Source organism: Arachis stenosperma, chromosome 6 (genome assembly GCF_014773155.1).
Source record: "Arachis stenosperma cultivar V10309 chromosome 6, arast.V10309.gnm1.PFL2, whole genome shotgun sequence".
NCBI classification, from domain to species: domain Eukaryota; kingdom Viridiplantae; phylum Streptophyta; class Magnoliopsida; order Fabales; family Fabaceae; genus Arachis; species Arachis stenosperma.
This window is the reverse complement of record NC_080382.1, coordinates 139881277-139909103: the sequence shown is the minus strand read 5'-3', so window position 1 is coordinate 139909103 and position 27827 is coordinate 139881277. Positions and strand designations below refer to the sequence as shown.

Here is a 27827-nt window from a genome sequence, read left to right as displayed (position 1 = left end):
TTTAAGAATTTATCAATGATTAATTAATTGTTGAGGAAGTATAGAGAGCCAATGAAGTATATATACAATATGTACAATGGGGTTAGAGATGTTCAATTCAGTAGGATATTAGATGTTTATTATCCATAGTATCCGAATGATTATTTTGGATAGTATAAGTGTATTGTGTTTGAGAAATTAGTAATATTTTATTTTGGATGTTCATTTTTTAACTCATATTTGACCAAATAAACAGCTCATTGTACATATTGTACAGATACTCCATTAACTTCATAGTGAGATTTATAATTATTATATGCACGAGATAAGATTTATAAAAGTATAAGAAAACAATAAACAAAGTTAGATGTTGGTTCAAATTTTTATTTTTTTATTCAACTGTACCAAAAAGATCATCATACTCCTACTTTTATAACACGTAAAATAAGTGGACACCTTACACTATGTGTTCCATCGGTCCACGACAGTGACGATGAAACTAAACTAGAGTCACTAAATTTCCCTCCAACAACATGAACAACAAAAGATTGTTTCTCCTTGAGACATTTAAACTTAAGTATGTCAGGCACAACAGTGAAGTTGATGCCAGAATGTTGTTGGATGCAAGCCTTATAGGTAGAGTTAGCAAATCCAACATTTGTAACTGTTCTTGTGAAATTAATCATGAATGGTTTCATTGGTTCAATCTCAGCCACAATTGCAGGATAATTAAAATCTTTTGCCATTGGCAGATGATGATGAGATGATGATGAAGAGCAAACACTTTTGTCTCCTGAGATTTTTCGAACTTTCATTGTATCATACCCAATTTTGCAAAGCAAATTCACATAGTCATCTTTGGAAACATTAAAAACTAGACCAGGATTTATGGCTCTAACTGGGTCCAAAAATCCTGATCCATAGGAGAATTCTGCGAGTTGACTTCCATTCATTGGTTTTGCAGTGGTCATAAGAGAAAACTTTATAGCTGCCGGAGACCAATCAGGATGAAAAGTCTTAACATATGCAGCTGCACCAGCAACATGGGGGCATGACATTGAGGTTCCAGAGAGTATGTTGTATTTCACAGATCTTTTATCTCTTTTATCAGGAGAAGGTGGTGCAAGAGGTGAGTAAGCAGCCAAAATTTCTATACCCGGAGCACTTATGTCTGGCTTCATAATTTCTTTGATTTGCATATTGGGTCCTACAGAAGAGAATTCAGCAACAATTGGAGCACTATTGTTTATGAAGCCTGCACTACTCAGTATTTCAGCACTATTTGATGCAAACCCATTTATTGACTTCCCCGAAGGCATTAATCCATTGCCAAGCAAAACGCGATCCATAGTGGTAGCTGCAACAGTGAATAACCAAGGTGATACACTAAATGTTGCAGTGTTAGGACCATTGTTACCTGTAGAGTTTATAGTGAGGATCCCTTTTTTCATCGCATGAAACGATCCAATTGCTATGATGTCTTTATCAAAGGTCATTTGCTCAGGTTGCCCAATTGAAATTGTGATAAGATCCACACCATCGGCAATGGCATCATCAAAAGCAGCCAATATGGCACCATCTGTGCATCCTTGTTCACTACACACACTATAAGCAGCAATTCTTGCTGATGGGACACCTCCTCTTGCAACTCCTTCGGCGATTCCATTGAAGCTTGCTCCCACAACTTTATTCCCTGCTGCAATTGATGCTGTGTGAGTTCCATGCCCAACAATGTCTCTTGTTGAAGGTTGATCTTTTAGATAGTATCTTGCACCGATTATTTTATTGTTGCATCTGAAGTTTTTACCACCTTTGCATGCGCCTTTCCACTTTTTGGGAATCGGACCAAAACCATGATCGTTGAAGCTCTTTGACTCCGGCCAGATTCCGGTGTCTATAACTCCGATTATAACATCACTCTCAGCGGTTTTGTTTCTCTGTATCGATTCTTTGAACCCCATGAAGTCCCAAGACCTTGTAGTTTGTGGTTTGAGTGATTTGCTTGGAAAAACAGAAACCACTCCTTCCATCTTTTTCAGCTTCTCTCTTTCTTGGTTAGTGATCATTGCAGCAAAACCATTAAAGCTCTTATAATAACTTCTAACCATGTGATTTGTTGCAGCATACTAAGATGGTGAGATGTTGGAGAATAATTATGCTTTGGGAGTGATCCCATGTATACAATGTGAAGATTCCTATCAGCATCATCAGCACTACTTACTGAGGATTTCATGATAAAATAGGCGTATAAGAAAAGAAGAAAATTATACTTGCCCATTGTTCAACTATGTTAGATACATGTATCCAATGGCTTGATTAATATAATCGATGTCTTAAGAGAGAATGTAAGTTGATTGATAAGATATATGGTAAAATTTAAAATATAGTAAAATTTGAACACTTTATATATATAAGTTTTGACTTTTGAAATAATATTAATCTTATTTTAAATAAATTGACAAAATAATATAATTTTACTTAAAATAAATCTTAATGTTAATTTGATATCTTTTAAAAATTTCATAATGTAAATTTTTTATTTTTAAATTATAAAATAATATTTGGGATCGTTAAATATATTTTATTATTATAAAAAATAAATTATAAAGTAATATTTTAGTAATTTTGTACTCAAAAATAATTTTGGCTAATATTATTTAAATAATATTCATTTTTTCAAAATTACATTTAACAAAAAAATATCCAAACACAAATCACATTGACATCAATCTAATTTTAATTAAAATTAATTCTACAAAATAAATGTTAGTATGAATGTATTTTTGTAAAATTAATTTTTATTAAAATTAGAATGTTAATATAGCTTGTATTTTGATATTTTTTGAATGTGTGATATTATTTATGTTTTATCGAATCCAAAAAGCAATTTTAGTTTTTAATGAAGAGAACAAAATAATAATATTTTTTGATAGATAATTTTGTGTTATTAGTTAAAATCCTTTTTTATATTTTATACCTTTATTTTTATTTTTTTAGATATTAACCAAACTTTATTATAAGCATAACACTTACTTATTGAATTGTAGGGTGTTTTTCAAAATTAGGCTTCCTGGATTGACAAATACGGCCCGTGTACAAGAAGTTTCAGGCCAAAGACACATGCAGAATGCAGTAGCACTGGGGAGTGTTACGTACTGCTTAACTGTTAAGGGATGCTTCCATGTTGTTGCCATCAGAATCTCGAATCCCTAATTACAGGTAAAAACTCAAGTCCATTCGATTTTACACTGAAAATTATTAAATAATTTGACTGAATTTGAAGTGAAATTCACTGCATCTGATTTTAAAGAACATCGAATCACTTCCCCAGCGCCACCCTCTTCGACGGCTGCATCAAAATTGAGCTTATAGCCATTAATGCCCCTTTGGTTGCCTTCGTTACCGAGGGATGTATCGGTGTCTGCTATCCTGTCCAGCGTGGCGGCGGCGGCGGCGGCCACTGCCGCATCCTTCTTAATCTACAAGTCTCACCTCCGCCTCCACAAAGAGAATCTCATAACACTCCATCAAGAGCAACCCAAACGCAATCCTCGTGGCAAGATCCTGTTCGTTTCGCGAATCCGATATTCAACTGCAGAAGCCCTAGCGAAGCGCCTCTGCGATTTGTTAGAGTCGAAAGGCCTCGTTTTGGAGGTCGTAGATGCTCGGACTTACGATCCCGAAGACCTACCCAAGGAGAACCTCATCCTCCTCCTTCATTCAACTTCGCATATTTGGAACCAACCTCCCTTTCCGTACTCCCTTAAACGCAAAGGAGCAAAGGTCTTCGCCAGTTGGCTCGTGCATAACGCGGAGAGCTCTGGGATCGGAGCGGTTGTTGTGAAGGCTTGCAGTTTCACTGCATTTGTCGTGGGCAAAAGGGATGGGAAGAATTTGATGGCTAAGGCCGTCAATCATATTAGGGATTTGGATCATGTTCAATACGATTCTGATTTTGAAAAGTGGTGGGGAAGTGTTGTTGCGGCGGTTTTGGGAGATACAGTTGCTAATGGCAGGGAAACTGAACCTGAGGTCAGTTTATAACTATGACGTTTTAATTTCTTATATAATTTTATTCTAAACACTATGATTGTTGTTCTAATTCTAGGTTGATGTTGGTTGTTCTGATCCAAAAAGTATATATATGTTGGTGGAAAATGTGAATGTAGTAGATAGAAAAAGAACCTTCAGGCGCAGAATGTTAATTATCTCTGAGGCGAATGGAAGTGTTGATCTTGAAGATGGAGGTCCTGTAACTGCCCAATGGCCTCTTGTAGATGATCTAATAATCAATTCCAAATTACCAACTTTTCAAGGATTTTGTTCCCTTGGTGGCAACTTGTTCACTGCTGGTGGTATCATGTGTAATAATGGACCAAAATTTGAATTTGAGCTGGAATCGGAACATTTTTTCCCTGAAAAAATGTGGTGCCTCAAGTACGATGGTTCTACTTGGATTTGGAGTTTATGCGGAAGCATGTTCTACTACCGGATGAATCCCATAGTGGTCCCATACCATGGCAAAGTGTGCATCTTTGGGGGTGACACTGAAGGTGGATATTGGGTTGAAATTTACTATCCAAAATTAGATTTATGGGAAAAAAGGGAAGTGTCCAAAGATACGTATTTGTTTCAGAATGCTAAATCTTACTTTTTGTGGGAGGACAGAACGAAGCCTCATAAGAAGACCTTCGTTGTGTTTTATTGTTCTTTTGGTAAAAAACAGCGGTTCATCTCATATGATTTCGAGGCCAACCTTTGGGAAGTCCTTTGCTGGTGGGAGTTTCCGCCAATTCGTGATTCTTATCCAAGGAAACTCATTCGTTTGGCATGCCGTGATTATTTACTCATTGTTGACTCTGCAGCTATGTGGTACATTTATGACTTTTCTAGGAAGAAACTCGTGGCAGATGTGCACGTGAATGGTTTGGAAGATCTGACTGGACGGGTGTCATATGTTTTTTGTTGCCACTACAGCATCGAGGAAAGTCTGATTTATCTCTTCATGGAACTAAATGAAAAAGTTGTTGAGGAACGTGGTGGTGATCTTGACTCTGTTCCTTATGCTAGAGTCAAGCTCCAAATTGATGGTAAATTTTCTGCCAAGGTTGAATCCAAGGGTAATCTTAAAATTGGTTCCTATAGCAAACTCTATATGTAAGCATGAACCTTTCTCTGCTTTCTTTGTTTATAATTATTATACTGTTTCAAACTTGCTCACTCTATCCATTGAGTTTCTTTGTACAGGTTTGCTGTTGGTGATCAAGACACTGAATTAAAGAGAAGATTGTAGCTTAGCTTAGTTTTGTGCATCATACTGGTGTGGTGGCCATTATATTAATAAGAATATGTTTTGTTGAAGATATAAGATCATATAGGAATTTTCTTCAATGTTGAATTAGATATGTACAAATTACAAAAGTTGGCTCTGCTAAGATTTTAGTGGGACAGAGCAATGTGTCCAATTATGCAGGGGAGAAAAAAAGTTGATGATCGTTTTTGTTGATGCATTTAGACAAATTTAAAAAACTCATTCTCACAAAGGAAAGGAGGGATGAATGAAGGACATTGAGTCATCTTGTAAGATGTCTAAGAATAGAAGTTGCCTAAGGCCATACCTGTTGTAATTTCAACTCTGACGGTGAGTTGTAAGATTAAGATGTTTCACATGGCTAAACGTATAACTATTCATATGAACACGTTTTTATGTAAAATTATCTAACATATCTTAGTTATCGTCTTTATATAATAATAATAATAATAATATCTGTATGTGATAGATATTATGGTTAAATAATTCGAATAAATTAAGAGGATAATGGTCCAATGCATTCTATCTTTTCATAAAGAATAAAGATTGTTCTTTTTATAATAGAAAAAATTACAAAAAAAAAGTATGTCGGGATTATATTATAGTCATATTAAGCATATTACTAACCTAATATTTTCATATGACATATGAATATCAGCAAACATATTTAATTTTTTTGCAAATTAAAAATTATTTACTAAATTAATTATTATATATAAATATATATAAATTAATTTATTTTTAATATGTATTTATTTTATATTTTAACATTTACTCTAATATAAGAAAGTATTTGCATTTTAAGTCTACTAATGCCATATTTTAACTGTTATTATAATTATCTTTATTATGTTTATTAAAAAATTGACCTTATAGCTAATAAGGATTTGGATCCTCTAAATTTTGGATTTTTATTTTAGAGAGTAAAATATGATCTTCTATCTTTGAATGATTTTTCTCTCATATTTAGGGCATGTTTGGGTGGGCTTTTAAGAAAAGATTTTTTTTGAGTTATCTTTTTTCAAAAGATCTTATAGAGAAGTAAATGTAATTTTATATTTGGATATCTCATGTAAAAATGTCTTTTTATCTATCAATTATGTTTGGGTATAACAATATAAAAATATTTTTTTGTTTATTTAATACATGAAAAATATCTTTTTTTTAAGGAAAAAGATCTTTTAAAAAAAGATGTAAATTACAGCTTCTTAAAAAAGATCTTTTTTTTATTTTACTAGTGCTTTTACTTTTACTACTAGAAATTTGCCAAATACGTTAAAAAATTAAAAAAGATCTTTTTTTATTGAAAAAATATCTTTTTTTTAACAAAATAATGGCGCCCAAACATACACTTACTCTTGCCCCACCTATAAAATAAATGGTGAGAGATTATACTTTAGAAGATCCAAATCCAGCCAATAATGCCCCTTTGGTTGCCTTCGTTACCGAGGGATGTATCGGTATCCGCTATCCTGTCCAGCGTGGCGGCGGCGGCCACTGCCGCATCCTTCTTAATCTACAAGTCTCACCTCCGCCCGCACAAAGAGAATCTCATAACACTCCATCAAGAGCAACCCAAACGCAATCCTCGTGGCAAGATCCTGTTCGTTTCGCGAATCGGATTTTCAACTGCAGAAGCCGTAGCGAAGCGCCTCTGCGATTTGTTAGAGTCGAAAGGCCTCGTTTTGGAGGTCGTAGATGCTCGGACTTACGATCCCGAAGACCTACCCAAGGAGAACCTCATCCTCCTCCTTCATTCAACTTCGCATAACCAACCTCCCCTACCGTTCGCCGACAACAGCAAAGGGGCAAAGGACTTCGCCAGTTGGCTCGTGGATAACGCAGAAAGCTTTGGGATCGGAGCGGTTGTTGTGAAGGCTTGCAGTTTCACTGCATTTGTGGTGGGCAAAAGGGATGGTAAGAATTTGATGGCTAAGGCCGCCAATCATATTAGGGATTTGGATCATGTTCAATACGATTCTGATTTTGAAGAGTGGTGGGGAAGTGTTGTTGCGGCGGTTTCGGGAGAAGTTGCTAATGGCATGTGCAGGGAATCTGAAGCTGAGGTAGATTTCTGCATGCTCTTATCCTTTATATAATTTTTGGTTTCATATTCCATCTCTCGCCAGGATTCGATTTATTATCAATACTTAAATACTGAAATGCTTTCTATTTGATAGATAATTGTTTTAAACTGGTGATCTAATTTTGTCCTAAATATTATGATTGTTTTCTTAGTTACAGGATGATGCTGGTTGTTGTGATCCAAAATGCATATATATGTTGGTGGAAAATGTGGATGATGGAGATAGAAGTACACCCTACAGGCGCCGGATGCTAACTATCAGTGAGGCGAACTTTATGAAGAGTGGAACTGTTGATCTTGAAGACGGAGGTCCTGTAACTGTCCAATGGCCTCTTCCAAATGGTGAAGCAACCTATTCTAGATTACCATTTAAAGAATTTTGTTCCGTTGGTCTCAGCTTGTTCTTTATTGGTTACCTGGATGAGAATATTGCAACAGAACGGGTTTTTGATTACGCTGAAAAAATGTGGTGCCTCAAGTATGATGGTCATACTTGGATTTGGAGTTTATGCAGAACCATCTTCTTCCCCGACCAATTGCGCCCCATAATAATTCCATACGATGGCAAATTGTGCTTCATTGGTGATGATTTATGGGTTGATATCTACAACCTAAAATCAGAATTTTGGGAAAAGAGGGAAGTGCCCGCTAGCGTGCGCATGGATCCTCACTCTTACTTTTTGTGGGAAACCCTCATTGTGTTGTATTCTTCTGATGATGTGAATCAATGGCTCATGTCATATGATTTGAATGCCAACATTTGGAGCCCCTTTGAGTGCAATTTTCCGCCGGTTCGTGATTACCGAGCTTATAGGAAATTCGTTCGTTTGGGTTGCAGTGATTTTCTTCTTATTATTGATTTTGTATCTATTTGGTGGATCTATGACAAACTCGCGGCAGTTGTGCATGTGAATGATTTGGATGAGATAGGGATGGTGTCTGACGTTTTTTGTTGTTACCACACAAGCAAAGAAAGTCTGATCTATGTCTTCATTAATACAGATTATATGGATATTAAAATGGATATTGAGGGTCCAAATGATTATATTAACTTTGTTCCTTATGTCAGAGTCAAGCTCCAAACAGATGGTAATTTTTCTGCTAAGGTTGAATCCAAGGGTAATCTTAAAGTTGGTCCCCATATGAAGTACTACGTGTAAGCATGCACCTTTCTCTTCTCACTGTTCTTTCTATTATTATAATGTCTCAAACTTAATAAGTCATGACGCTATCCATTGTGGACAGGTTTGCTGCTGAAGACCAAGACATTAAAGGGAAGACTACTGTAGCATAGATGTTGCTGTTAGGAATATGTTTTCTTGAACAGAGTAGATTAGGTTGTATTATTCTTATCACATAGTTTTAAGACCGAGTTACTTTTTTGTTTCTCTTATGATGAGGATTGAGGTTATTCAACAACTTTTCCAATTTCCAAATAAAAAAAATGGAAGGTAGTAGGTGGTTTAGAAACTAAAGATGACTGGCAATACTAAGAGTAATTAGAAACTAAAAATGTTTTTGTTGATGCATTTAGACAAATTTGAAAAACTCATTCTCACAAAGGAAAGGAGGGATGAATGAAGGAATGAAGACGACTAGTTTGGCTCACGAGTTTGTCATTGAAGGATAAATGTAATATTAGAAAAATTTGTATCTCTTTTTTTGTATATGAAAGTAAACGTAGTGATATATTTTAACATTGTAATTTTTTGTATTTTTTAAAAATGTGAAAGATACACAAATCAGAGAGTCCGATTCTTATGCTTTAAATTTTTTAATTTTTTTTAACAGAAATTCTTCGGTCCGATTTCACAAATTCTTCGGTTCGATTCCTATATTCTCACAAATCGGACAGTCCAATTTTTGTTTATCTAATTAAACGGTTCCACATTTGAGAATAACATTTTATCAACCCACATTTTGAAAAAACATTGTTATCACTTCAATATCAAAAACAAAATCTGAAAATTTGTAAACAAATTAATGGGTATATAGAAAAAGAGCTGCATTTCGTGTATTGGATCCAGGAATAAATTTTGTTTATAATGAAGAGGAAAAAAATAATGTTTTCTTCTTTCTTTTTTTGGTATAGATATTAGATAGTTTTAATAGTGTATCCACTTCTTTACTTTACGTCTTTACTATTCCATTTTCTCTTTTTTTCTTTTAAATTGTTTAGTAATATCTGAAGTTTTAATAGATTGAGAGAAAATATTTTTTTGAAAAATTAATAAACTTCATTTCTAAATTTTTTGTCTATCTCTTTTGTAAGATTCTAAATTTCAAAAAGTTATTAATAAATTATGTGATCGGTTATATTTATTTAAAATTATATTTTTAGAGATTTGTATATATAAGTTGAGTAAATTCTTATTTATTCAGAGTTTTTATAATTAAAAAATAATGAGTATTTTATATGCTTTAATTTTAATATATAAATTTTTAACTTTATTTTATAAATAAAAAAAAATTAATTTACTTATTTTCAATTTTTATTAAATTAGTATTTAACTAAAAATTATCTAAAAATTATTAATTAAAAGATATTTTTTAAAAATAAATACTTTATATTTAATTTAATGTTTACTATTATCTTACTTTTTATTTATTTCATAAAATTACGCTATTATTCCTATTTTTAATAAAAATGACCTAAACTACCCTAATCCTACCCTTCTACCCCCACCATCTTTCCCTTCCCCAAACCCTAATAACACCTACCAGCTTCACACAAAAAGAAACAAAGAAAGAAAGAAAGAAAGGAAAGAGGGGGAAACAGAATCGGGGAAGGGGGAAAAGAGAGGGAGCGTCGAGGGAGTGAGGGAGAAGAAAGAGAGCTGCCGCCCCCTCCCCACCGATCCGCCGAATCCGCCACGCCTCGCCGTTAGCAGCGCCTCACCGCTGCCTAGCTTGCCATCGCGCCAGCCACCGACGCCGGAGGAGAGAAAGATCGACAGAGAGAGAGGCGCGAAGAGGGAGAAGGATTCGCGCCGCTGCGGCCATCCATGTCGTCGTCGCCGAGGGAAGCCAGCGCCACCACCGCGTCACCGTCACCGAGCCGCATCGTCTCCGCCACCGCTGACAAGCCCAGCCGCCGCCGTCTCATGCTCCATCGCTGCTACTAGAGGTCCGCCACCCATCCGATCTGAGAGAGAGGAAACACGAACAGAAGAGGAGACTGGGAGCCACCGCCACTGTGGCTGCACCCCCGGAGCTTCACGCTGCCTTTGTCATTTGAAACCTCGCTGCCGTCGCCGAGAAACTCTGCCGGTAACGGTTTTATGGTTTTGATCTCTGTTCTTTTGGATTCCGGGAAGGTTCTTGACACTGCGCGTTGTTACAGCCGCCGTCACCGGGGTTTCTGCTCGCCGCTGTCACTTGAAGTTATGGTCGGAGCTACCGCCGGGTCGATTTGGAGTTGGGGCTCCTTCGTTTTGTGATTTCAGTACGTAGTTATGTTTTGAAAAACCCTCGCGTTAGTATTCAGTTATGTATTATTAAGGTTTTCGCGACGTTAATGTTTTTAGGATTAAGTATCGGGGCCGCATGTTGTGAGTAAGGGCTGTTCCTGTTCTTGCGGAAGCGAGTGAAGCTGTGGTTGAAGCTGGCGGTGATTTTAAGATCGAGAGAAAAGGTTATGTTGGCGCATATGGGTTATAGTGCGACATTTGAGGTAGGGGCGCTTTTCTAAAATTTGTTTTACTTTCCAGAGTTGTTATGAGTCGATATTAATGCTTAAGGTATATTTTTGTAATTTTGTGAGTCTTATAAATTAAATTGAGTTGTGTTGAAAGAGAGATTGTTTGTTTGATTGGTTAAATATTCTGATTAGTTGACTGGTGATGTCGAAGTGGTTTTTCTTGAATTATTGGAAGAGATTTAGTATTGGTATTTAGTATAATTTTGGAAGTGTTTTGATTTTAGAAAAGATTTAATATTAAAATTTGATTTGATATGTGAAGTTTATATATTGGAATGATGTATATATACATGTATTATTTGTAAGTATTGTAATTGTATTGAAAAGTATGCGAGTATGTTTTGAAAATTCGGTTTAAGATTTAAACAGGCTCATGTTTTAGTATTAAATATTTTAAGAGTTGTAATACCCGAGCTATCAAAGTGATGCAACCGAAAGCGTGACATTTTGATAGTTAGGGTTTTACATCTTTTCCTTTTTCTATTTTTCTCTCCCCTTTTCACTCTATCTATAATTTATAATCTATATTTTATATTAATAATTTGACAAATCAAAATGTGTCACCTGATATTTTTTATTATAATTAAAATAAAATTTTTCTTTTAACATTAACAAATTTCCTCTCTCAATCTTCATCTTTATCTTTCTCTCTATTTTCTCTCATTCTTTATTTTTTCTATCTTTTTGTTTTACACAAAATAATATGCTTCAAATAAAAAATATTATTATTATTATAAACATATTTTTTTAGTTTTTTTATTTAGTTTTAATTTTTTACTGCTTGTCTTTCTAATCTATATTTTTATTTTTATTTCTCTTCTTTTAAATATTTATTAAATATAATTTGGAGAAAATACTAATGTTATGATTAAAAGTTAAAATCAAGATTCAGTTGTTTAAAAAATCAATTTTGAGTTAATTTTATAACTATCAATATAATTTTTTATGTTAATATTTAATTATATTTTTATATACATAGAGAAAAAAAATAATATTTTTAAATAGCAAGCATAAAAAAATAATTATTTCTATTTGTGCAACAAACTTAACACCTAATCAAAAGTCAAATTTTAGATAACGAATATTAAAATTAGCTATTAGTAATAAATCAAACTCTTTCACATAAAAATAATAACTAAAAATCTTATTATTTGATTTTTTATCTACAGAGACCTAGTCTTTTTAGTCAACGGAGACTTTTGTCCCTTACGATCTTTTTGTAAAAGTAATTTAATTTTATAAATTTTTTGTGCTATAATCTATAATGTCTGGATAAAATCGATATAATTTTAAAAAATTTATATTCCTGTAATATAATTACGAGTAAAAATATTAGTTTATATAAAAATACATGATAACTAATTTAATAATTAACTTCTAATATACATAAGATTTTTGTTGATAATTAGCAACTAAAAATATATGTATTAGGTTTTTTTATATTTATTAAAATCTAATTAAAAGTGATAACATAATAGATATTATGCAGGTGAATACGCCAAAGCAAAAATCGTTTCAGCAATAAGCCAGATCGTATTTTTATATAATTCGAACCAGGTTGGTTCGAACTGTATTTGTTGGTAAATCGAACCAGGTTAGTTCGAATTAGGGCTTTTTTTTTGTTAGTAATTCGAACCAGCCTGGTTCGAATTAGGAATGAAGGTAATTCGAACCAAGGTGGTTCGAATTATAGAGAGAGAATGTGTGCATGTAATTCGAACCAGGCTGGTTCGAATTACACCAATCATAGTTCGAACCAAGCCTGTTCGAACTATGTGTGAGACTGACTAAGCTGTGTATCTATGGACGAGGCATATCCGAATCAGCCAAAGAGATGCGGCCTATGTCGCCAACCCGGACACAGTTGAATAAGAGAAAATAAACGCTGAACTGTTTCAAGATTCATTGATCATACAAAATGAATGTCCCAGAACACAAATTAAAAAAAAAACATAGGTAAACAGACTATAACATAACAAAAAAAGTACAAACCAGGATGATACATGATTGAACTTTAAAGGAAAAAAATACATAATTAAAAAAGCCATATTCATTACTACTCACAACAATCAAACTAAAAGTCATGTGCACTAATGTAATTAATACTGACACTAACAACATGGGATATAATCTAAATAACTGTAAGACTAGCAAGATGCGCACTAATGTAGATAATGCTAACACTAACAACATGCATACTAACGGTGTCCTGTCTGAGACGAGCCTCCAACCTGTGGGCAACTACGTCGCGTGTGTCCGGGTTGGCGACATAGGCCGCACCTCTTTGGCCGATTCGGATCCGCCTCGTCCATATTCGTCCGTATCCTAGTGGATCTAGGACGACCCTCTCTGGCACGCCTCATGGCAGGGTCTGGAATCACCGTGGGCCCGTCGTAAGGTGGCCAGAAGCCCTCCGGGATGGGAGGTGTGAATCCCATCCGATACACATTGAAGACCGAGCTAATCTGATAGACGCTGTGAACGTAAGAGGTCCAGGTGACCCGTGAGTATGCACAGCACGCAAGTGCGTGCTGACACGGGAAATGAAGAGCCTGGAAGTACCCGCAGTCACATGTCCGAGAGGCAAGTGATACTCTGTAAGTACCCAAGGAGAAAGAACCAGTCGGAGTAGTCTCTGCTACAGTGAACTCGGAGTTATCCCGGTCATACAGCGTCACCGTGAAGCACCTGGCCGTCTTCATGTTGGCCTCAATACACTTCACCAAATGCTGACTGAATTGTTATCCTGTTCCCATCTGGGCCTCAGCCTCTCTCCCCTTGCGAACAAACAGTTCCGCAAGCCTACAATATGTTGCCTTCACCAGGGATGCTACAGGGAGATTTCTGACCCCCTTCAGGATAGAGTTCACACACTCGGAGATGTTCGTCGTCATGTGACCGAATCTCCGCCCCTCATCACGATGCTGAGTCCACAACGAGTAATCAATCCGGTTCGCCCACTCACACATCGCCGGATCTTCAGATCGCAGGATATCAAACCAGTAATCAAATTCAACCTCGGTCTTCGCATACGCCGCATTCACTAGTAGCCTCCTAGCGTCTTTGCCCTTGAAGGTTAGGGCAAAATTAGCCGCTACGTGTCGTATGCAGAATGCACGGTACGCAGATGGCGGTAGCCAACCGCCGTCAGGGGCCTCAAGCGCAGCCTTAATGCCGTTGTGCCTGTCCGATATAACCAGCAGACCGGGCTGCGGGGTCACGTGCTGTCGAAGGTGTGAGAGAAAGAATGTCCAGGATTCCGCATTCTCACCCTCTACTAGTGCGAATGCCACAGGTAAAATGTTGGAGTTCCCATCCTGTGCAATCGCGATGAGCAACGTTCCCCCATACTTCCCATACAAATGTGTGCCGTCAATGCTGATTAGCGGCTTGCAATGACGGAATGCCTCGATGCAGGGCGGGAAAGTCCAGAAAAGTCTGTGGAAGTACGCTTGAGATTCGTCCACCTGTCCTCCAACTCGAACCGGGCTCGTCTTCAGGACCACAACACTCCCAGGCATCGTCAGCTGGACACCCAAGACCCACCTAGGCAGGTCGTTGTAGGACTCATCCCAGTCACCGTATATGAGGGCAATAGATTTCTGCTTCGCCATCCAAACCCTCCGGTAAGTCGGCCTAAAACCAAAGTGCGCTGCCGTGGCGTTCAGGAGCACCTTGATGCTCACGGATGCATCGGCCCTAACCATTGGCATAATGAAAGCTGAAATCACATGATAATCCAAACTCCTGTGGTCACTAGAGATGGATGTGGCCAGGCAAGTGTGAGGTCCATTGTACCGTTTGACCTCCCAAATGCCCTTGCGCTTCTGGAGACTCAGTCGAATCAACCATGTGCACCCATTCCCAAACTCGGAACACTTGCCCACATACCGGCGGTGATCCGACTCCACCACCTTGTACTATACCCCTCGCCGGATGCTGTAAGTCTTCACACTTAAAAGGGCCTCATCTTTATCCTGGAATTGCTGACCAACCTGGAACTCTGTCAGACCAGTAGTCCCTTCCGCATCTCTAGCTCCGAATCCAACAGCGTGCCCTAAAACCCCCTCATGTCTCATGGCGTCCAAGTCCAACGAGGAAAAATGTGGTGGATACTGCTGTGTGCCAGAGCTAGAACCACCTACCTCCAATGCAGGCCCAGTCGCTCCAATATCATCAGCGCTATCATCGTCAATCATATCCGGCTCGACGTCATCCTCGTCTTCATCGTCCAAAAAACCGTCTCCTACGCCAACAGGTCCAACTCCCACTAAAGCGTTCGGCAAATTTTCCCTTTCCACTACCTCGTCGCCTTCGGTGGCATTGAGGTCAACAGCGAAAGATGGGGAGGCGACATGTTGGACCACTGGTTCGTACACAGGGACGGACGAGGAAGCAACGGCAGGCCGGGAACTAGAACCTGTTGCATTCGCTATAGTGTTCGTATTCCTGTTCGAACCGCCGGAGCTGGATACAACATCAACCAGCCGGGCCAACAACTCCGGTGTCCTCACCTCCGGAAACTGCCGCTGACAGAGAAACATTACTTGCAGGTCCGCATCATTATTAATCGTGAAGCAATCATACTTCACCGTATTCTGTAGCACCGTGACTGGAATGCGATAGAAAAACTTCTTTACCTGCTTCGCACCCTCCAGACCAAGCTTCATTAGTACAGCGCTAACAAGATCATCGTAACTCGTCGTAGATGTTATGACAATACATAGAGGATTCTTATCTGTGAACTTTACTCCGGAACGAGTTTTTCTATTAACAGATCCTCTGTGGTGCACCAAAACAACAAAACTCTCCTCACTAGCCATCCTACTCCCTCTAATGAGAGTAACTCACGTTTGGAACCATATATATACAGTCAGTCTCACACATAGTTCGAACCGGCCTGGTTCGAACTATGATTGGTGTAATTCGAACCAGCCTGGTTCGAATTACATGCACACATTCTCTCTCTATAATTCGAACCACCTTGGTTCGAATTACCTTCATTCCTAATTCGAACCAGGCTGGTTCGAATTACTAACAAAAAAAAAACCCTAATTCGAACTAACCTGGTTCGATTTACTAACAAATACAGTTCGAACCAACCTGGTTCGAATTATATAAAAATACGATCTGGCTTATTGCTGAAACGATTTTTGCTTTGGCGTATTTACGTAATTTTCTGAGCCAGTTGGCTTATTATGGTTTTTTACCCATTTAATTAGATTTATCAATTCATTCAATAATTTTCAAATATTAACTTGATATAAAGATAATTGCACATGAATTTTTACCATATTAAATACAAGTTGCAACCAAGTTTTCCTTTGTATACAATCAAAGGTTGTTGGTTAATTAAAAAAGAGGATGTTATGGATAGACATGGCAATTTCTCCCGGCGGAGTGGGTAACTGCGGAAAATTACCCACCAGGAAACGGATTTGAGGAGAAAAATTCCCCTTCAGAGAACGGGACCCGTTTAATAAACGGGCGGGGGCGCAGGCAGGATAGAGATCCCGCCCCGTAGGAATCCGTATATCCCCATTGTTTAAAATTACCAAAATGCCATTCATATATATATATATATAAGTTTCACTCAATAACCCTAGCCTCAGTGCAGATCACACCTTCTTCAAATATGAAACCCTAGCCCCTTTTCTCTTCAAATTCTAAGACCACCATGCCCACCTCTCTTCTTCAATTTCTTACTGCCCGCTGCCGCCGCCAAAACCCCCCTCACCGTTGCACTACCCGTACACCCCCTCAACCTCGCAGAGTACCACCCCGAAAGAAGGAACATCATCGTCATCTTCATGAGTCAGGAAAATCGTGCAGTCGCTGTCTTCCTGCGTCAGGAGCGTTGCGCCGTCGCCGTCCTCGTCACAGAAGTGAGGGTTCTCTCAATGCCTTCTTCGTCGCACTACTGCAGCAAGGAAGGTTCTCTCAACGGCATCATCATCGCAGCAGCGAGGGTCGCCGTCGCCATCTTCGTCGTAGTAGTGAGGGTCACCATCTTTGTCGTTCTTCATTGCCATCGTTAGTCTCTACCATTGGCTCACCCTCCTTCTGTTAAGTCAACTTCTGTAATTTTCATTTATGTTGAAGCATTTGTTAATTTTTATCTTCTATGAATTTGTTGTTATCATCTCTTCTGTTCTGTGTTTTGATTTTGTTGTCAAAATGATTTATGTGGTTTGTTATTATTGGTGCCTCTATGGATTTGCTGTTATCACTGTATCTGTTCTGGGTGTTTTGTTTCTGTGATCAATTTTTCCAAACTTGTTTCATTTTTAAGAAAATCCACAGATATCCGTGGATACCATGTCCCAGTGGATATGGAGTCCCCGTTCCCCGTCGCGGGGACAGGGCGGGGACGGGGACCGATAATGGAGGTGGGGGGCAGGGGCGGGTGCATGTCCCCGCCCCATGGAGATCCGTTGCCATCCCTAATTATGAACTTACGGGAACGCTTTTGCGATTAAAATATTTTCCTTCTGCTATGTCACATGCTTCCTAGAAATTTGACTCGATCTCACTTTTCATAGTCCAAAATTTAGTTCTCTGGAAATGTTCTGGTTTTGTTTTGATTTTAATATTAATTTTATATTGATTTAGTATAATGCTGTGTGATTTTGATTTGGAAATTGGTTATCTGGAAATGTTATTTTGATTTTATTTTGATTTTAATATTGATTTGGTGTAGTGCTATTCTAATTTTGATTTGGTAATTGGTTATCTGAAAATGTTGTTCTGATTTTGTGTTGTTTTTAATATTGATTTTGGTCATTGCTTTGTTTTCGTCATTGATTTAAAATAGAAAAATATTACCACAATTATGAAGATTTTGTATATGGTTGACTGGTTTGGTGGCTTCTACTCATGTGCTATTATTTTGAGTCTCTTTGAACAGTTCAATGCAAATAAGTTTGATTTTGTTGTTAATTTTTGGATGTTATAAATCAGAAAAGTGTTTTGGTTCACTAAGTATAGTGAATTTGTCTATTTGTCTAATGCTAGTGTGTTGTCATGGAAGTGATAGTAACATTAGTATTAGAGTTATGGTTATGAATTGCTTATATTTTTATTCTTTGTTGCTGTTGTAGTTTGTCTCTTTAAAACCAGAAAAAGGGAATCAAATAGTGCGTCTCTCGGTAGCTGCCACTATCTTAGACATTGAGCTGCACTACAGGTAAATCATTTAATATATTATCTTTTTAAATTTGTTTGAAGATTTAATTGTTAAGAATATTTAGTGATTGATTGATTGCTTAAGCTTCTTTGCATAATTTGTTAGATACAAATTGTTAGTTTCATGATTAGTTGAGATGTTCTCTTTTGAACATTTGTGGTTGACTTTTAAAAATCCTTTAGAAGTAATAAGCTATTGATTGAAAATATCACTTATAGTTAGTCTAAAACATATGTCCGTGTCTTTTATTTTAGTTGACAAAGTAATGGACAAAAGGTGGACTAGTTTACCAAGACATACTGAGAGTTACCAACATGGTGTTAATTCATTTTTGGATTTTGCCTTTTCTAAAGGTAGACCACAAGGACAAGAAATTCTTTGTCCCTGTTTGTGACTGAGCTATACAAATTATTCTTCGACTGAAAACTCATGAAACCAAACTAATCATCTTTGTTCCCTCATAATAAAATTAAGAGTAAATAATCATTTTGACACCTAAAAGATTCAAATTTTAACAAAAACGATTTTCAAAAAATAATAACACCAAAATGACCCTCACATTTGGTTATAAAATTACTAAATTACCCTTTCACTATATCTCTTTCCATTTTCATAATTACCCACTAACATTCTCCCATCCTAATTAGGGGTGTTCAAAACCGATTTGGGCCGAACTAAACCGATCAATCGAACCAAAAAACCGAAAACCGAATAAATCGATAAAAAAATCGAAAAAACATGTTTTGCTGTTTTTATTGCTGTTTGGTTCGATTTTCGGTTCTGAGTTCTAACAATGAAAATTCCAACCAAACCGAACCGGGAAAATAAAAAACCCTAAAAAAACCAAGCCCACCCCACCCCCAAATGAACATAACCTAGCCTACCCTAACTCCAGTAACCCCCAAAAGAACGAAACCTAGCCGCTCTCTCCCTAGGTCTCAAAGCCTCGCTCTCTGCACCTCCCAGTGCCGGCGAGGGACCGTTCCTCCCACCACGTCGCAGCGCCGCCGACCTTCCTCGCAGCGCTGCCCTTCCACTGCTCCCAGGACCTCCTCACAGACAGAGCAGCCCCGCACACACCCAGCCACACTCAGCGCCTAGCAGCCCAGGACCTCCCTCGCAAGTCGCACCCAGCAATAGCACAGAGCACCCGCCACCCAGCACCATCCTCGCAAGTCGCACCCAGCACCACCACTCACCCAGCGGACACAAAGCACCGTTTCAACTTGACTGAAATTGCTGTTGTTCATTACTTCATCTCCAATTGCTTCAACTGCTTCTGGTTTGTTTTATTCTATTGAATTACTGAAACTGTCTCTGTTGTGTTTTGTTTTGCTGTTCTGTTGAAACAGGATATTGTTAAATGATTTAGTATGTTACGAGAAACAGGATATTGTTGAATTAGTTTTGTTGAATTAAGTTATTGTTGGTATTGTTGCTTGTTGTTTAATGATTTGGTAAATTGCTTGATTTTGTAAACAGGATTTGATTTTGTAAATTGCTTGATTTTGTAATCAGGATCTTGATTTTGTAAATTGGTGCTAAATTTATTTTGTTCAATGTATTTGTTTATGCAGTTAGCTCTCAGGCTCGAAGCCTTTTACACTTCCTAGTTCCCACCAGCCATCAGCACCGAAGCCTTCTTCCTCGTTCCCAGTGAGCACCGACACAGCAACATAATTATAAGTCAGCTTCGGGAGAAATCCATTTCTATAAGTTAGCCAATACACATTGTCCAAAAATCTAATCCTCTTGATGAGGCTCTAAAACAAAACTGGATTCATCGTCCAGCGTCCATCATTGTGGTAAGCGTCCATCATTGTGGTAAGCCGGTTGCCGTGTTATTAAATTGAAATAATTTTAGTTTAACAAAAAAATTATCATAAAAAGAAAAAAAAAGTAATCATGAAAGGCAAAAAATTATACCGGGTTTTTATATCTTTGAAGGAGGAAATCAAGTTGATGATAACATAGTTTTTCAATTTCAACATGACTTGTCTACAATAGACGATTAATTACTTGTGAAATTATTGATCTCAAATTCTAGACATGCATTTGTTTTTCATTAATATTAGTTGTATGTTGTTTTTCCATATTTGTCAAAATATCACGAAACTGCCTAGAGCTAGATAATTCAATTTTTTTAGAATCGATCTTCAAGTTACCATGGTATCCCTTCCATGAACATCTTTTTCAAAGTCGCCAAAATAGGTTTGAAGATCAGTATAAATTCCTCCTTTATGTACAACCACCAATTTGTTGTTGGTCGTTTCTGTAATTTCTTTTCCAACGAAATACTTAAGCTCTGTTTATAATAGTCCGTGATTGCCCTTCTTTCGAAGAGATGCAAAAGGCTAACTTTTCCCTTTCCACAAAAGGCGGTGGTTCATGAATTTAGTGAAAAGGCTAACTTTGATACTGGTAAAAGATAGTATCAAAGACATTTTCTGCAATACCAATTATGAAAATTGTCTCAATGTCTTTTCTGCATCTCTCCGAGGGAAAGGCAATCACGGGCTATTATAAATCGTGCTTTAAGTATTTGGTTGAAAGAGAAATTCCAGAAGCGATCAGCAACAGGTTGGTTGTTAGTACATAAGGGAGGAATTTATACTGATTTTCAAACTTGTTTTGTCAGCTTTGAGATCAATAATTTTACACGTCATTAACCATCCATCTATTTGCAGACAAGCCTCTCAATGTTGAAGTTGAGAAGCTATGCTATCATCAATTTGATTTTCTCTTTTAAAGATATAAAACCGGTATAATTTTTTTGCCTTTTATGATTTTTTTTTTCTTTATGATTTTTTTTGTTAAACTGAAATTATTTCGATTTAAGAACACTAACCGGCTTAATACTAAGATGGACTTAATACTAAGATGGACGCTGAATTTAGTTTTGTTTTGGAGCCTCATCAAGAGGATCAGATTTTTGGGACAATGTGTGTATTGACTGGCTTGTAGAAATGGATTTCTCCCCAAGCTCGTCTCTGCATTTGGATACAATCATGCAATGGATTTTTCTTTGCATTTGGACAATGACTATTTAAAGAAAATATACATCCAGCGATATCCAGCGATGTCTACGGTCTACAATCATGCAAAAGACAAATATCCTAACCAGTATAAATCCAACGAAGCATCATAAAGTTCTATAGAAACTGCATGCAACACACTTGGATTTCCTGAAAACCCAAAATGGAAAGGTAATTAAAATTTTATATTATTTGATTTTTTTTATTATATATATTTGCAGCCAAACTCACTTCTGAAGATTCATGAACTATTTGTACAGCATTATGAAATCATGTCCGATCTATAGAGCTCACGAATACAATTTGTATCAATGATTCATAGCAAGTGCTAATTAATTTATAATCTTTTCCTTATTTTTTAAACTTATTTTATTCTTTTTTTCCAGCAATAATCCTTTATTTAACTTATATATGTGGAAGGACTAGACATTAAAAAAAGGTTAGTTTATATTTATCTCTGTCTATCTATGTTTGATCTAGAGTTTCATTGATCTGATGTTATCTTTTGATCTTCTCATAGCAAACTAATGTTAGAGAGCATTGGTAGTGGAACAATTCTCTGAATCGGCAGGAACCTGAGCAAGAGGTTGTTTCTTATTTTTTTGATGCGAAGTTACTTTATTGGAATCTTGTTCCATTATTCAATATCAGTTGTATCACCTGCTTTATTTGGTGATGTATTCAAGAGAATTGAATTCAGTTTATAAGGAATTGCAGCATTGCCCTTGACAAATCAACAAATTACAAAGTAGGTAGAAGTTAGAATGTCTTATCATTCATCAACTATGACGACAAATTTAGCATAACCAAACAGCGTAAATCTATTCCATATTAAATTCCTCGAGGCACGTTAAATTGGTATCTTGAGGGCCTTGGCCTTTTATAACAAGAAAGGAATCCTAAAAACCTAAACAAGATTTCAAACAGATAAAGTATCTGGTTCACATCAAGGTAACTAGAGGGTTCATCAAACATATATATCTCTGCATTCTGGATGGCAACAACTGCAATGGCAAACCTTTAGAGCTCTCCACCAGAAAGATCACCAACATTACAATCTATAACTTGGTTAAGCTCTAGATCAGCACAAAGCTCTGCCTTCTTATCTTTCATCTTTCTGATCAAGCACCTTCCCCACATTTCCTTGCACTGCTTTTGGAATGTGGTCAACATACTGAGGCTTGATGATAGCCTATATATAATTCACGATCAATCAAAATAAGCACAATTACTAAGATGTATACACATCTTTTTCTTACGAAAAGTATGATACCTTTTCAATAAATTCAAGCAACAGCTTAAAGTTGAATAGTGAGCGCTCAAAAATTTGTCAGCACATCAAAACCCACATTACCAAGTACAAAATTAAAAACGGTTTTATTGAACACTAAGACAGAATCCTACGGCAATCTACAGCAAAGCATTTAATTTTAGGTGCATGATGAGAATTTAAATCTACAATGCCTTCAAACTTGCATTCACATATTCAAAATCTTTTCAATCTGTATTACCTACTTTGAAGATATGGGTAGTGGTAATGTTAATATAGTATATTTGTGAAAATAAGGCATTTTAATGTACCAATGTTTGCAGTCGCCTACAAACTAATTGTGACTTGATACTTATTTACAGAAACAAACTGGCTTAACAACAATGATATGCTGTAAATCACCTGTAAGGGAAACAAAATAATAAGTAACAAACTTCCCTGAACCTATTTGCAAAATCATTGCATTGCTTCTCTTTTGAAACAGTTTTACAAACTAGCTTAATAGACACTAGGCTTCTACCATGACATAATTAAACAGTGATCCAGTATGAAGATTTGAATAAGAAAAAAATAGACGCCAAAGAGCCTTAGCTCAGTGGCACTTCACCCCCTCCCCACCACTACATATTCAGACATCACTTTTAGATCATCCTCAACAATACGAAATAGATAATCCTAACAGCAAAGGAACAAAACAAAACAAAATCCTCTAACAGAACATCAAAAATCCAAAGAATAAACAAAATAGTTTCGTTACACATGCAAGTCTTTTTGACATCTAAATTCAACTAAGTTGGCTTAAATCCAACAAAAACCAACTTCAAATTAATATGAAAAATGCTTCTTCACCCTTGATCAAAACTGAAACAATCAAACTTCAAACGACGCTCAAAATCTTTAAAAAATCATTCAAAATCTTCGTGAAAATTCAAGGAAATCTCAAAGCTATGTTTGAAATCTTCATCAAGAAACAAAGAAATCGAAGATGAAAGATTATTGAAGGTACTATTCACTAATTGTCCAGTTTTTTCACTTTTCTCTTTCACATTTTCGATCGCAAAATACTAGATAGTCATATTTCTATTTATTTAGTAGATTCATTTGGTATTCTTGTGTTAAAGTACATATTACTGTTCTCATTATACTGTTCATTTGGTGATAACTTTGTTAGGTCGGTGTAAAAATGTTATGTAGTATTTTTCGTATAAGTTAACCTATATTTGCATGTGTTTGAAAGACCATTTAAGGTGTCATATTAGCAAATTTTGATACTGTGAGCAACAGAAGTGACGAAAGGATTAATGTGACTAACTTAAAGTTTTTGAAGAATGAATTTAATTAAAAATATTTTAGAGACCAATTTAAAAAATAAATAATCTTTTAATAACGAATTTGACCATTTACTTTTGTATTTGTACTATACTCAACCAATATAATTCATATAATAATGTTTGGTGAGAGGAACATTTTATGTGTACTAGTTTTATCAATTTCAGTAATCACTATATTATATGAGAGAAGTTTGAAGATTAATAATTTTAGTTTAAATTGGTCAATACTTTTAATTAGTAGCTCACACATTTAGCTCAACAGTTTAGAACCATATTTTAAATTAATATTTTTAAATATTATTGATTAACTACGGAATAAAAATAATAAATTGTATTAGTTTTTATAATATTATTCACATTATATTTCATATTGAATTTTTAAGATTGGGCTATCAAAAGTTGCCTCCAATTTTCATACACACACATAGTAGAGTAACAAAATCGGAACTTCATATTACTAAATAATTATAATAAAACAGAGAACAAATGGATACTAAAGATGTAAAGTGAAAATTATCTATGTCAAAGAAACTTTATTATTTTATTCTCTTCGTTAGAAACAAAAATTGCTCTCTGTATCCAATAAAAGATATCTCTATCCCTATATAAATTTTTCTAATAATACAATTATCCTCAATGAAAAACTCATAAACCAAACTAATCATCTTTGTTCCTTCATTCACGAATCACAAATATAATCCTCCTCTTGTTTCTCTTGTGAAATGAGTTTTTCAAATATTTGAGAATGAATCAACAAAAAGGATCATCAACCTTTCTATGATCTCTCCCCTGCATATGCTTTGTCCCACTAGAAATTTTCTAGAACCAGATTCTGTACATAGCTAATTTTCACATTGAAAAAAAAATTCCTAGCTATATGATCTTAAAAAGCAAGAAATTTCTATTTACTCTTATTTATTCCTTGCTTCACCAACCAGCATTGCAACTCATCTTTGTTTTCTTATTTTATTGAAAAAAGTATAAACTTTTTTAAATTTATTTAATATGTAATTCGACATTTAAAAACAATTAAATACTACTTAAAAAAAAGTGATTACTCACATGAAATTATTTTGGTGATTTATATGGTACAGAGGTATTTTTACAGAGATAGAGTAAAAGCAGTCTTAAATTGACACGTAGCAATGGACAGATTCTTAAGTCACGAAAGACGAAACAGAAGGGGATGGCTCCGCAGTTGAGCCACGCAGCACATAGAAGATCCGTTAGAAGAGAGAGATTACGGTGTTAGTGGGTGAGAAACAATTATGTTTGCTTCGTTGGGTTTCCATTTGAGCCTGAAAGGCCCTGACAAAAAACGAAAGAAACCGGACCCATTTAAGAAAACATTTACCAAACAATATTTGTCACCCTTTAAATATTATATAATTTATATTAATTAATTAATTATAATTCATTATATTAGTTATTTTGATTCATTAATTTATAAAATGCATAATAAAATAAATAATTTATTACTTATTCTAATTGAATACAATAAATACAAATTAATTTAGTTAAAAAAATATTATCTTTTAGGAGAGTGTTTTTTTATTTATTTTTTTAATTTATTAATTAATTATCTCAAATAATGAATTCAATCAACTATTTTGTAATTTAATTTTTTAATTTAATAAATTAAATCAATTATACTAATTATTTGTATCAACTAATTAATTTGATTAATTCTTGTTCATACTCTGACCTAATACTATGACGTAAGCTCAAATAAGCCAAAAAAGACCAATCCAAAGATTGGCCCTCACCACCCAACCGACCTTTTCTTGAGAGGTCGGGCTTGACATAGACACCTCCTCAAAGAGGTCGGCACAGAGATGAGCTGGCAGATAATACTTATTCAAATAAGTAACTGCCCCTAAAATCTCTCAACCCACTTATAGAGGCTATATCTTAACAACACTAAGATAAAGAGACGATTATCCACCTTCAGAAGTGAAACTACTCCAACGGTGATTATTGGATCACCACTATAAACATACTGACACTTCTCAAGTATCTCTAAGTTCCAATACACTCTAAACATACTTAACCCCTTGTTAACTTAGGCATCGGAGTGTTTTTACAGGTACCACCCCATTCTTTCAACACATACAGCTTGGACGACGGCTCACGAACGCTAACAAGTCGGAGACCACCTTCTACTGACATTTGGGCCAGTCCTTTTAGACCAATCCACAATTCTCAGATTACCCACGTAACAATTCTTAAAAAAAAATTATTTAATTTGATTAGGATAAATATCGAAATTTTTTTTAACCTTTTCTAAATTTTAGGAATAATAAAGCTACTTCTTTTATATAATCTTTATTATAAATTAAACATGGAGCTTTTTTATTTATGCATACAATATAACACCATAGTTTATAAATATTTCGTGACTAACATATCATATATAACTCCCAGTAATAAGCACTCAATTAATAGGTATTAGAGAGTGTGGTGGCTTGTATCCACAATAGTTACCTTCTTACGACAGACTTCACAAGAAGAAAAAAGTTGTAAAAATTACCCAACGAAAAAATAATTGGTAAAAAATGAGATTCTCTTTTAGTATATATGGTCTTTTATAATGGTAAAATAAAAATATAAAAAATATTAACTGTTATAATAATATAATAAAAATAAGATATAAGCCATCACACCCTTCAATTCCTGTTAACTGAATTCTCATTATTAAGAGTTATAAATGATATATTAGCCACGAAATATTCATGAATCATAATATATTATGTATGTATAAATAAAAAAATTTTCATATTTGATTTATGATAAAAAGAATTATATAAAAAAATAGCTTCATTATTCCTAAAATTTAGAAAAGGATAAAAACAAAAGGAATTCCATTGTACTTAAAAACATGTCGGCAAATCAATTAGAAATGGCTATGGCTAATATAAATAAAATAAATGTAGTTGTATTATTATAGTTATATTATTATAACAACACGATTACGTTTATTTTCATTAAATTAAATTAAATGAATAATTTAAAATACATATACTTAAAATTTAAATTAAAAATTTTATAATTTACAATTTTAAAGAATGTGAATTAAATAAATTTTGCAACAAAATCGTTAGTTTTAATGAAGTTCACCAGAATTTTAATAGAATTTCTACAAGTTCACTAATTTTATTGGAATAATAAGAGTGAAATTTAAATATAACCAATAGTAAGAAAATGCTGCTGTGAACCAATAAAAAACATGGAATCGAACTTCTTATACTAGAAGTCTAGAATCAAGGTACCTTAACATTGTATATTATGTAGTTAATTTGAAGATGTTTTTTTTTTTCAGAAAAAAAAAATTGTTTGGATGGGAAGATCAGTCCAAAAAAAATAATTTTTATTTTTAAAATAAAAAATTTAATTTTAATGTTTTTAGTTAAATACGCATGACACAATTCTTTTTTGTTACATCTAAAATAAAATTTACAATAAACGAAGATTTATGCAAATAATTAATAAAAAAATTAATTAAAATTATAATATATATTTACAGATAAAAATACAAAAATTAATGTTTTAAGTGATATTTAAATACATAATTTCATTTATTTGGCACTGAATTAGTAGTTAAATATTTATTATGAAGATAATAAAATTTTTTGGGATAATTTAAGTATTTGATTTTATTTTGGCATAATCAATTAGGGTTTTATTTTTAAATAGTTGAATCGTTACTGTAGTATTAATAATTCTTGAAGGTGATAAATATTTTTAATTGAAAAGTATAACTAATATAGTGCATTTTGAATTATATTTTTTATAATTCGTAAAAAGTTCAAAGTGATTAAAAAAAAGTTAAATAAAATTGGATAGTTAATCTTTTTATTTGAAATCTTTTATTAATCATATAAATGTTAGGTATAAAAATGAATTTTAATCGATGGACTAAAATAAATGTT

The 27827-nt window shown here is 34.9% G+C and overlaps 5 protein-coding genes and 1 long non-coding RNA gene across 8 annotated transcripts; 3 read left to right on the top strand and 3 right to left on the bottom strand.

Moving 5' to 3' along the window:
• Positions 1–395: 395 nt before the first annotated feature.
• LOC130934819 (subtilisin-like protease SBT4.8) lies at positions 396–2173 on the bottom strand. Its single transcript, XM_057864349.1, is given in 2 exon segments — positions 396–2089; positions 2092–2173. Coding segments are annotated over 2 exon segments (1758 nt in total). The 5' UTR covers positions 2156–2173.
• An 856-nt stretch (positions 2174–3029) lies between these two features.
• LOC130932701 (uncharacterized) lies at positions 3030–5674 on the top strand. 2 transcript variants are annotated; one of them, XM_057862100.1, is made up of 4 exons: positions 3030–3198; positions 3290–4011; positions 4088–5136; positions 5227–5674. In XM_057862100.1, exons 2-4 carry the CDS (start codon positions 3358–3360, stop codon positions 5270–5272), a joined length of 1749 nt encoding a protein of 582 aa, XP_057718083.1. In that variant the 5' UTR covers positions 3030–3198; positions 3290–3357; the 3' UTR covers positions 5273–5674. The 2 variants fall into 2 exon arrangements, with proteins under 2 accessions (XP_057718083.1, XP_057718082.1); XM_057862099.1 differs by having other exon boundaries at positions 3036–3198; positions 3311–4011.
• A 1016-nt stretch (positions 5675–6690) lies between these two features.
• On the top strand, positions 6691–9118 carry LOC130932424 (uncharacterized). 2 transcript variants are annotated; one of them, XM_057861747.1, is made up of 3 exons: positions 6691–7356; positions 7535–8532; positions 8622–9118. In XM_057861747.1, exons 1-3 carry the CDS (start codon positions 6712–6714, stop codon positions 8668–8670), a joined length of 1692 nt encoding a protein of 563 aa, XP_057717730.1. In that variant the 5' UTR covers positions 6691–6711; the 3' UTR covers positions 8671–9118. The 2 variants fall into 2 exon arrangements, with proteins under 2 accessions (XP_057717730.1, XP_057717729.1); XM_057861746.1 differs by having other exon boundaries at positions 7529–8532.
• Positions 9119–13274: 4156 nt separating this feature from the next.
• Positions 13275–13778, bottom strand: LOC130934818 (uncharacterized). Its single transcript, XM_057864348.1, has one exon. The coding sequence runs from the start codon at positions 13776–13778 to the stop codon at positions 13275–13277; it is 504 nt and encodes a 167-aa protein (XP_057720331.1).
• A 39-nt stretch (positions 13779–13817) lies between these two features.
• LOC130934817 (uncharacterized) lies at positions 13818–15899 on the bottom strand. Its single transcript, XM_057864347.1, has 2 exons — positions 15003–15899; positions 13818–14903 (listed from the first exon to the last, which is right to left on the bottom strand). The coding sequence occupies exons 1-2, from the start codon at positions 15897–15899 to the stop codon at positions 13818–13820; spliced, it is 1983 nt and encodes a 660-aa protein (XP_057720330.1).
• A 3253-nt stretch (positions 15900–19152) lies between these two features.
• On the top strand, positions 19153–22694 carry LOC130935045 (uncharacterized). Its single transcript, XR_009067786.1, has 4 exons — positions 19153–19544; positions 19840–21468; positions 21684–21736; positions 21818–22694. It is a non-coding gene; the product is annotated as an uncharacterized LOC130935045 (long non-coding RNA).
• The last annotated feature ends 5133 nt before the right edge of the window (positions 22695–27827 follow it).

Excerpts from the sequence above, each read along its gene's own strand:
- LOC130932701 (XM_057862100.1), top strand. The coding sequence starts at position 3,358 with ATGCCCCTTTGGTTGCCTTCGTTACCGAGGGATGTATCGGTGTCTGCT. Across the intron at positions 4,012-4,087 it reads GCAGGGAAACTGAACCTGAG|GTTGATGTTGGTTGTTCTGA; the intron begins GTCAGTTTATAA and ends TTCTAATTCTAG. Across the intron at positions 5,137-5,226 it reads TCCTATAGCAAACTCTATAT|GTTTGCTGTTGGTGATCAAG; the intron begins GTAAGCATGAAC and ends TTCTTTGTACAG.
- LOC130932424 (XM_057861746.1), top strand. The coding sequence starts at position 6,712 with ATGCCCCTTTGGTTGCCTTCGTTACCGAGGGATGTATCGGTATCCGCT. Across the intron at positions 7,357-7,528 it reads GCAGGGAATCTGAAGCTGAG|TTACAGGATGATGCTGGTTG; the intron begins GTAGATTTCTGC and ends TTGTTTTCTTAG. Across the intron at positions 8,533-8,621 it reads CCCCATATGAAGTACTACGT|GTTTGCTGCTGAAGACCAAG; the intron begins GTAAGCATGCAC and ends CATTGTGGACAG.
- LOC130934818 (XM_057864348.1), bottom strand. The coding sequence starts at position 13,778 with ATGAAGACGGCCAGGTGCTTCACGGTGACGCTGTATGACCGGGATAAC.
- LOC130934817 (XM_057864347.1), bottom strand. The coding sequence starts at position 15,899 with ATGGCTAGTGAGGAGAGTTTTGTTGTTTTGGTGCACCACAGAGGATCT. Across the intron at positions 14,904-15,002 it reads CTTACAGCATCCGGCGAGGG|AAGCGCAAGGGCATTTGGGA; the intron begins GTATAGTACAAG and ends CTGAGTCTCCAG.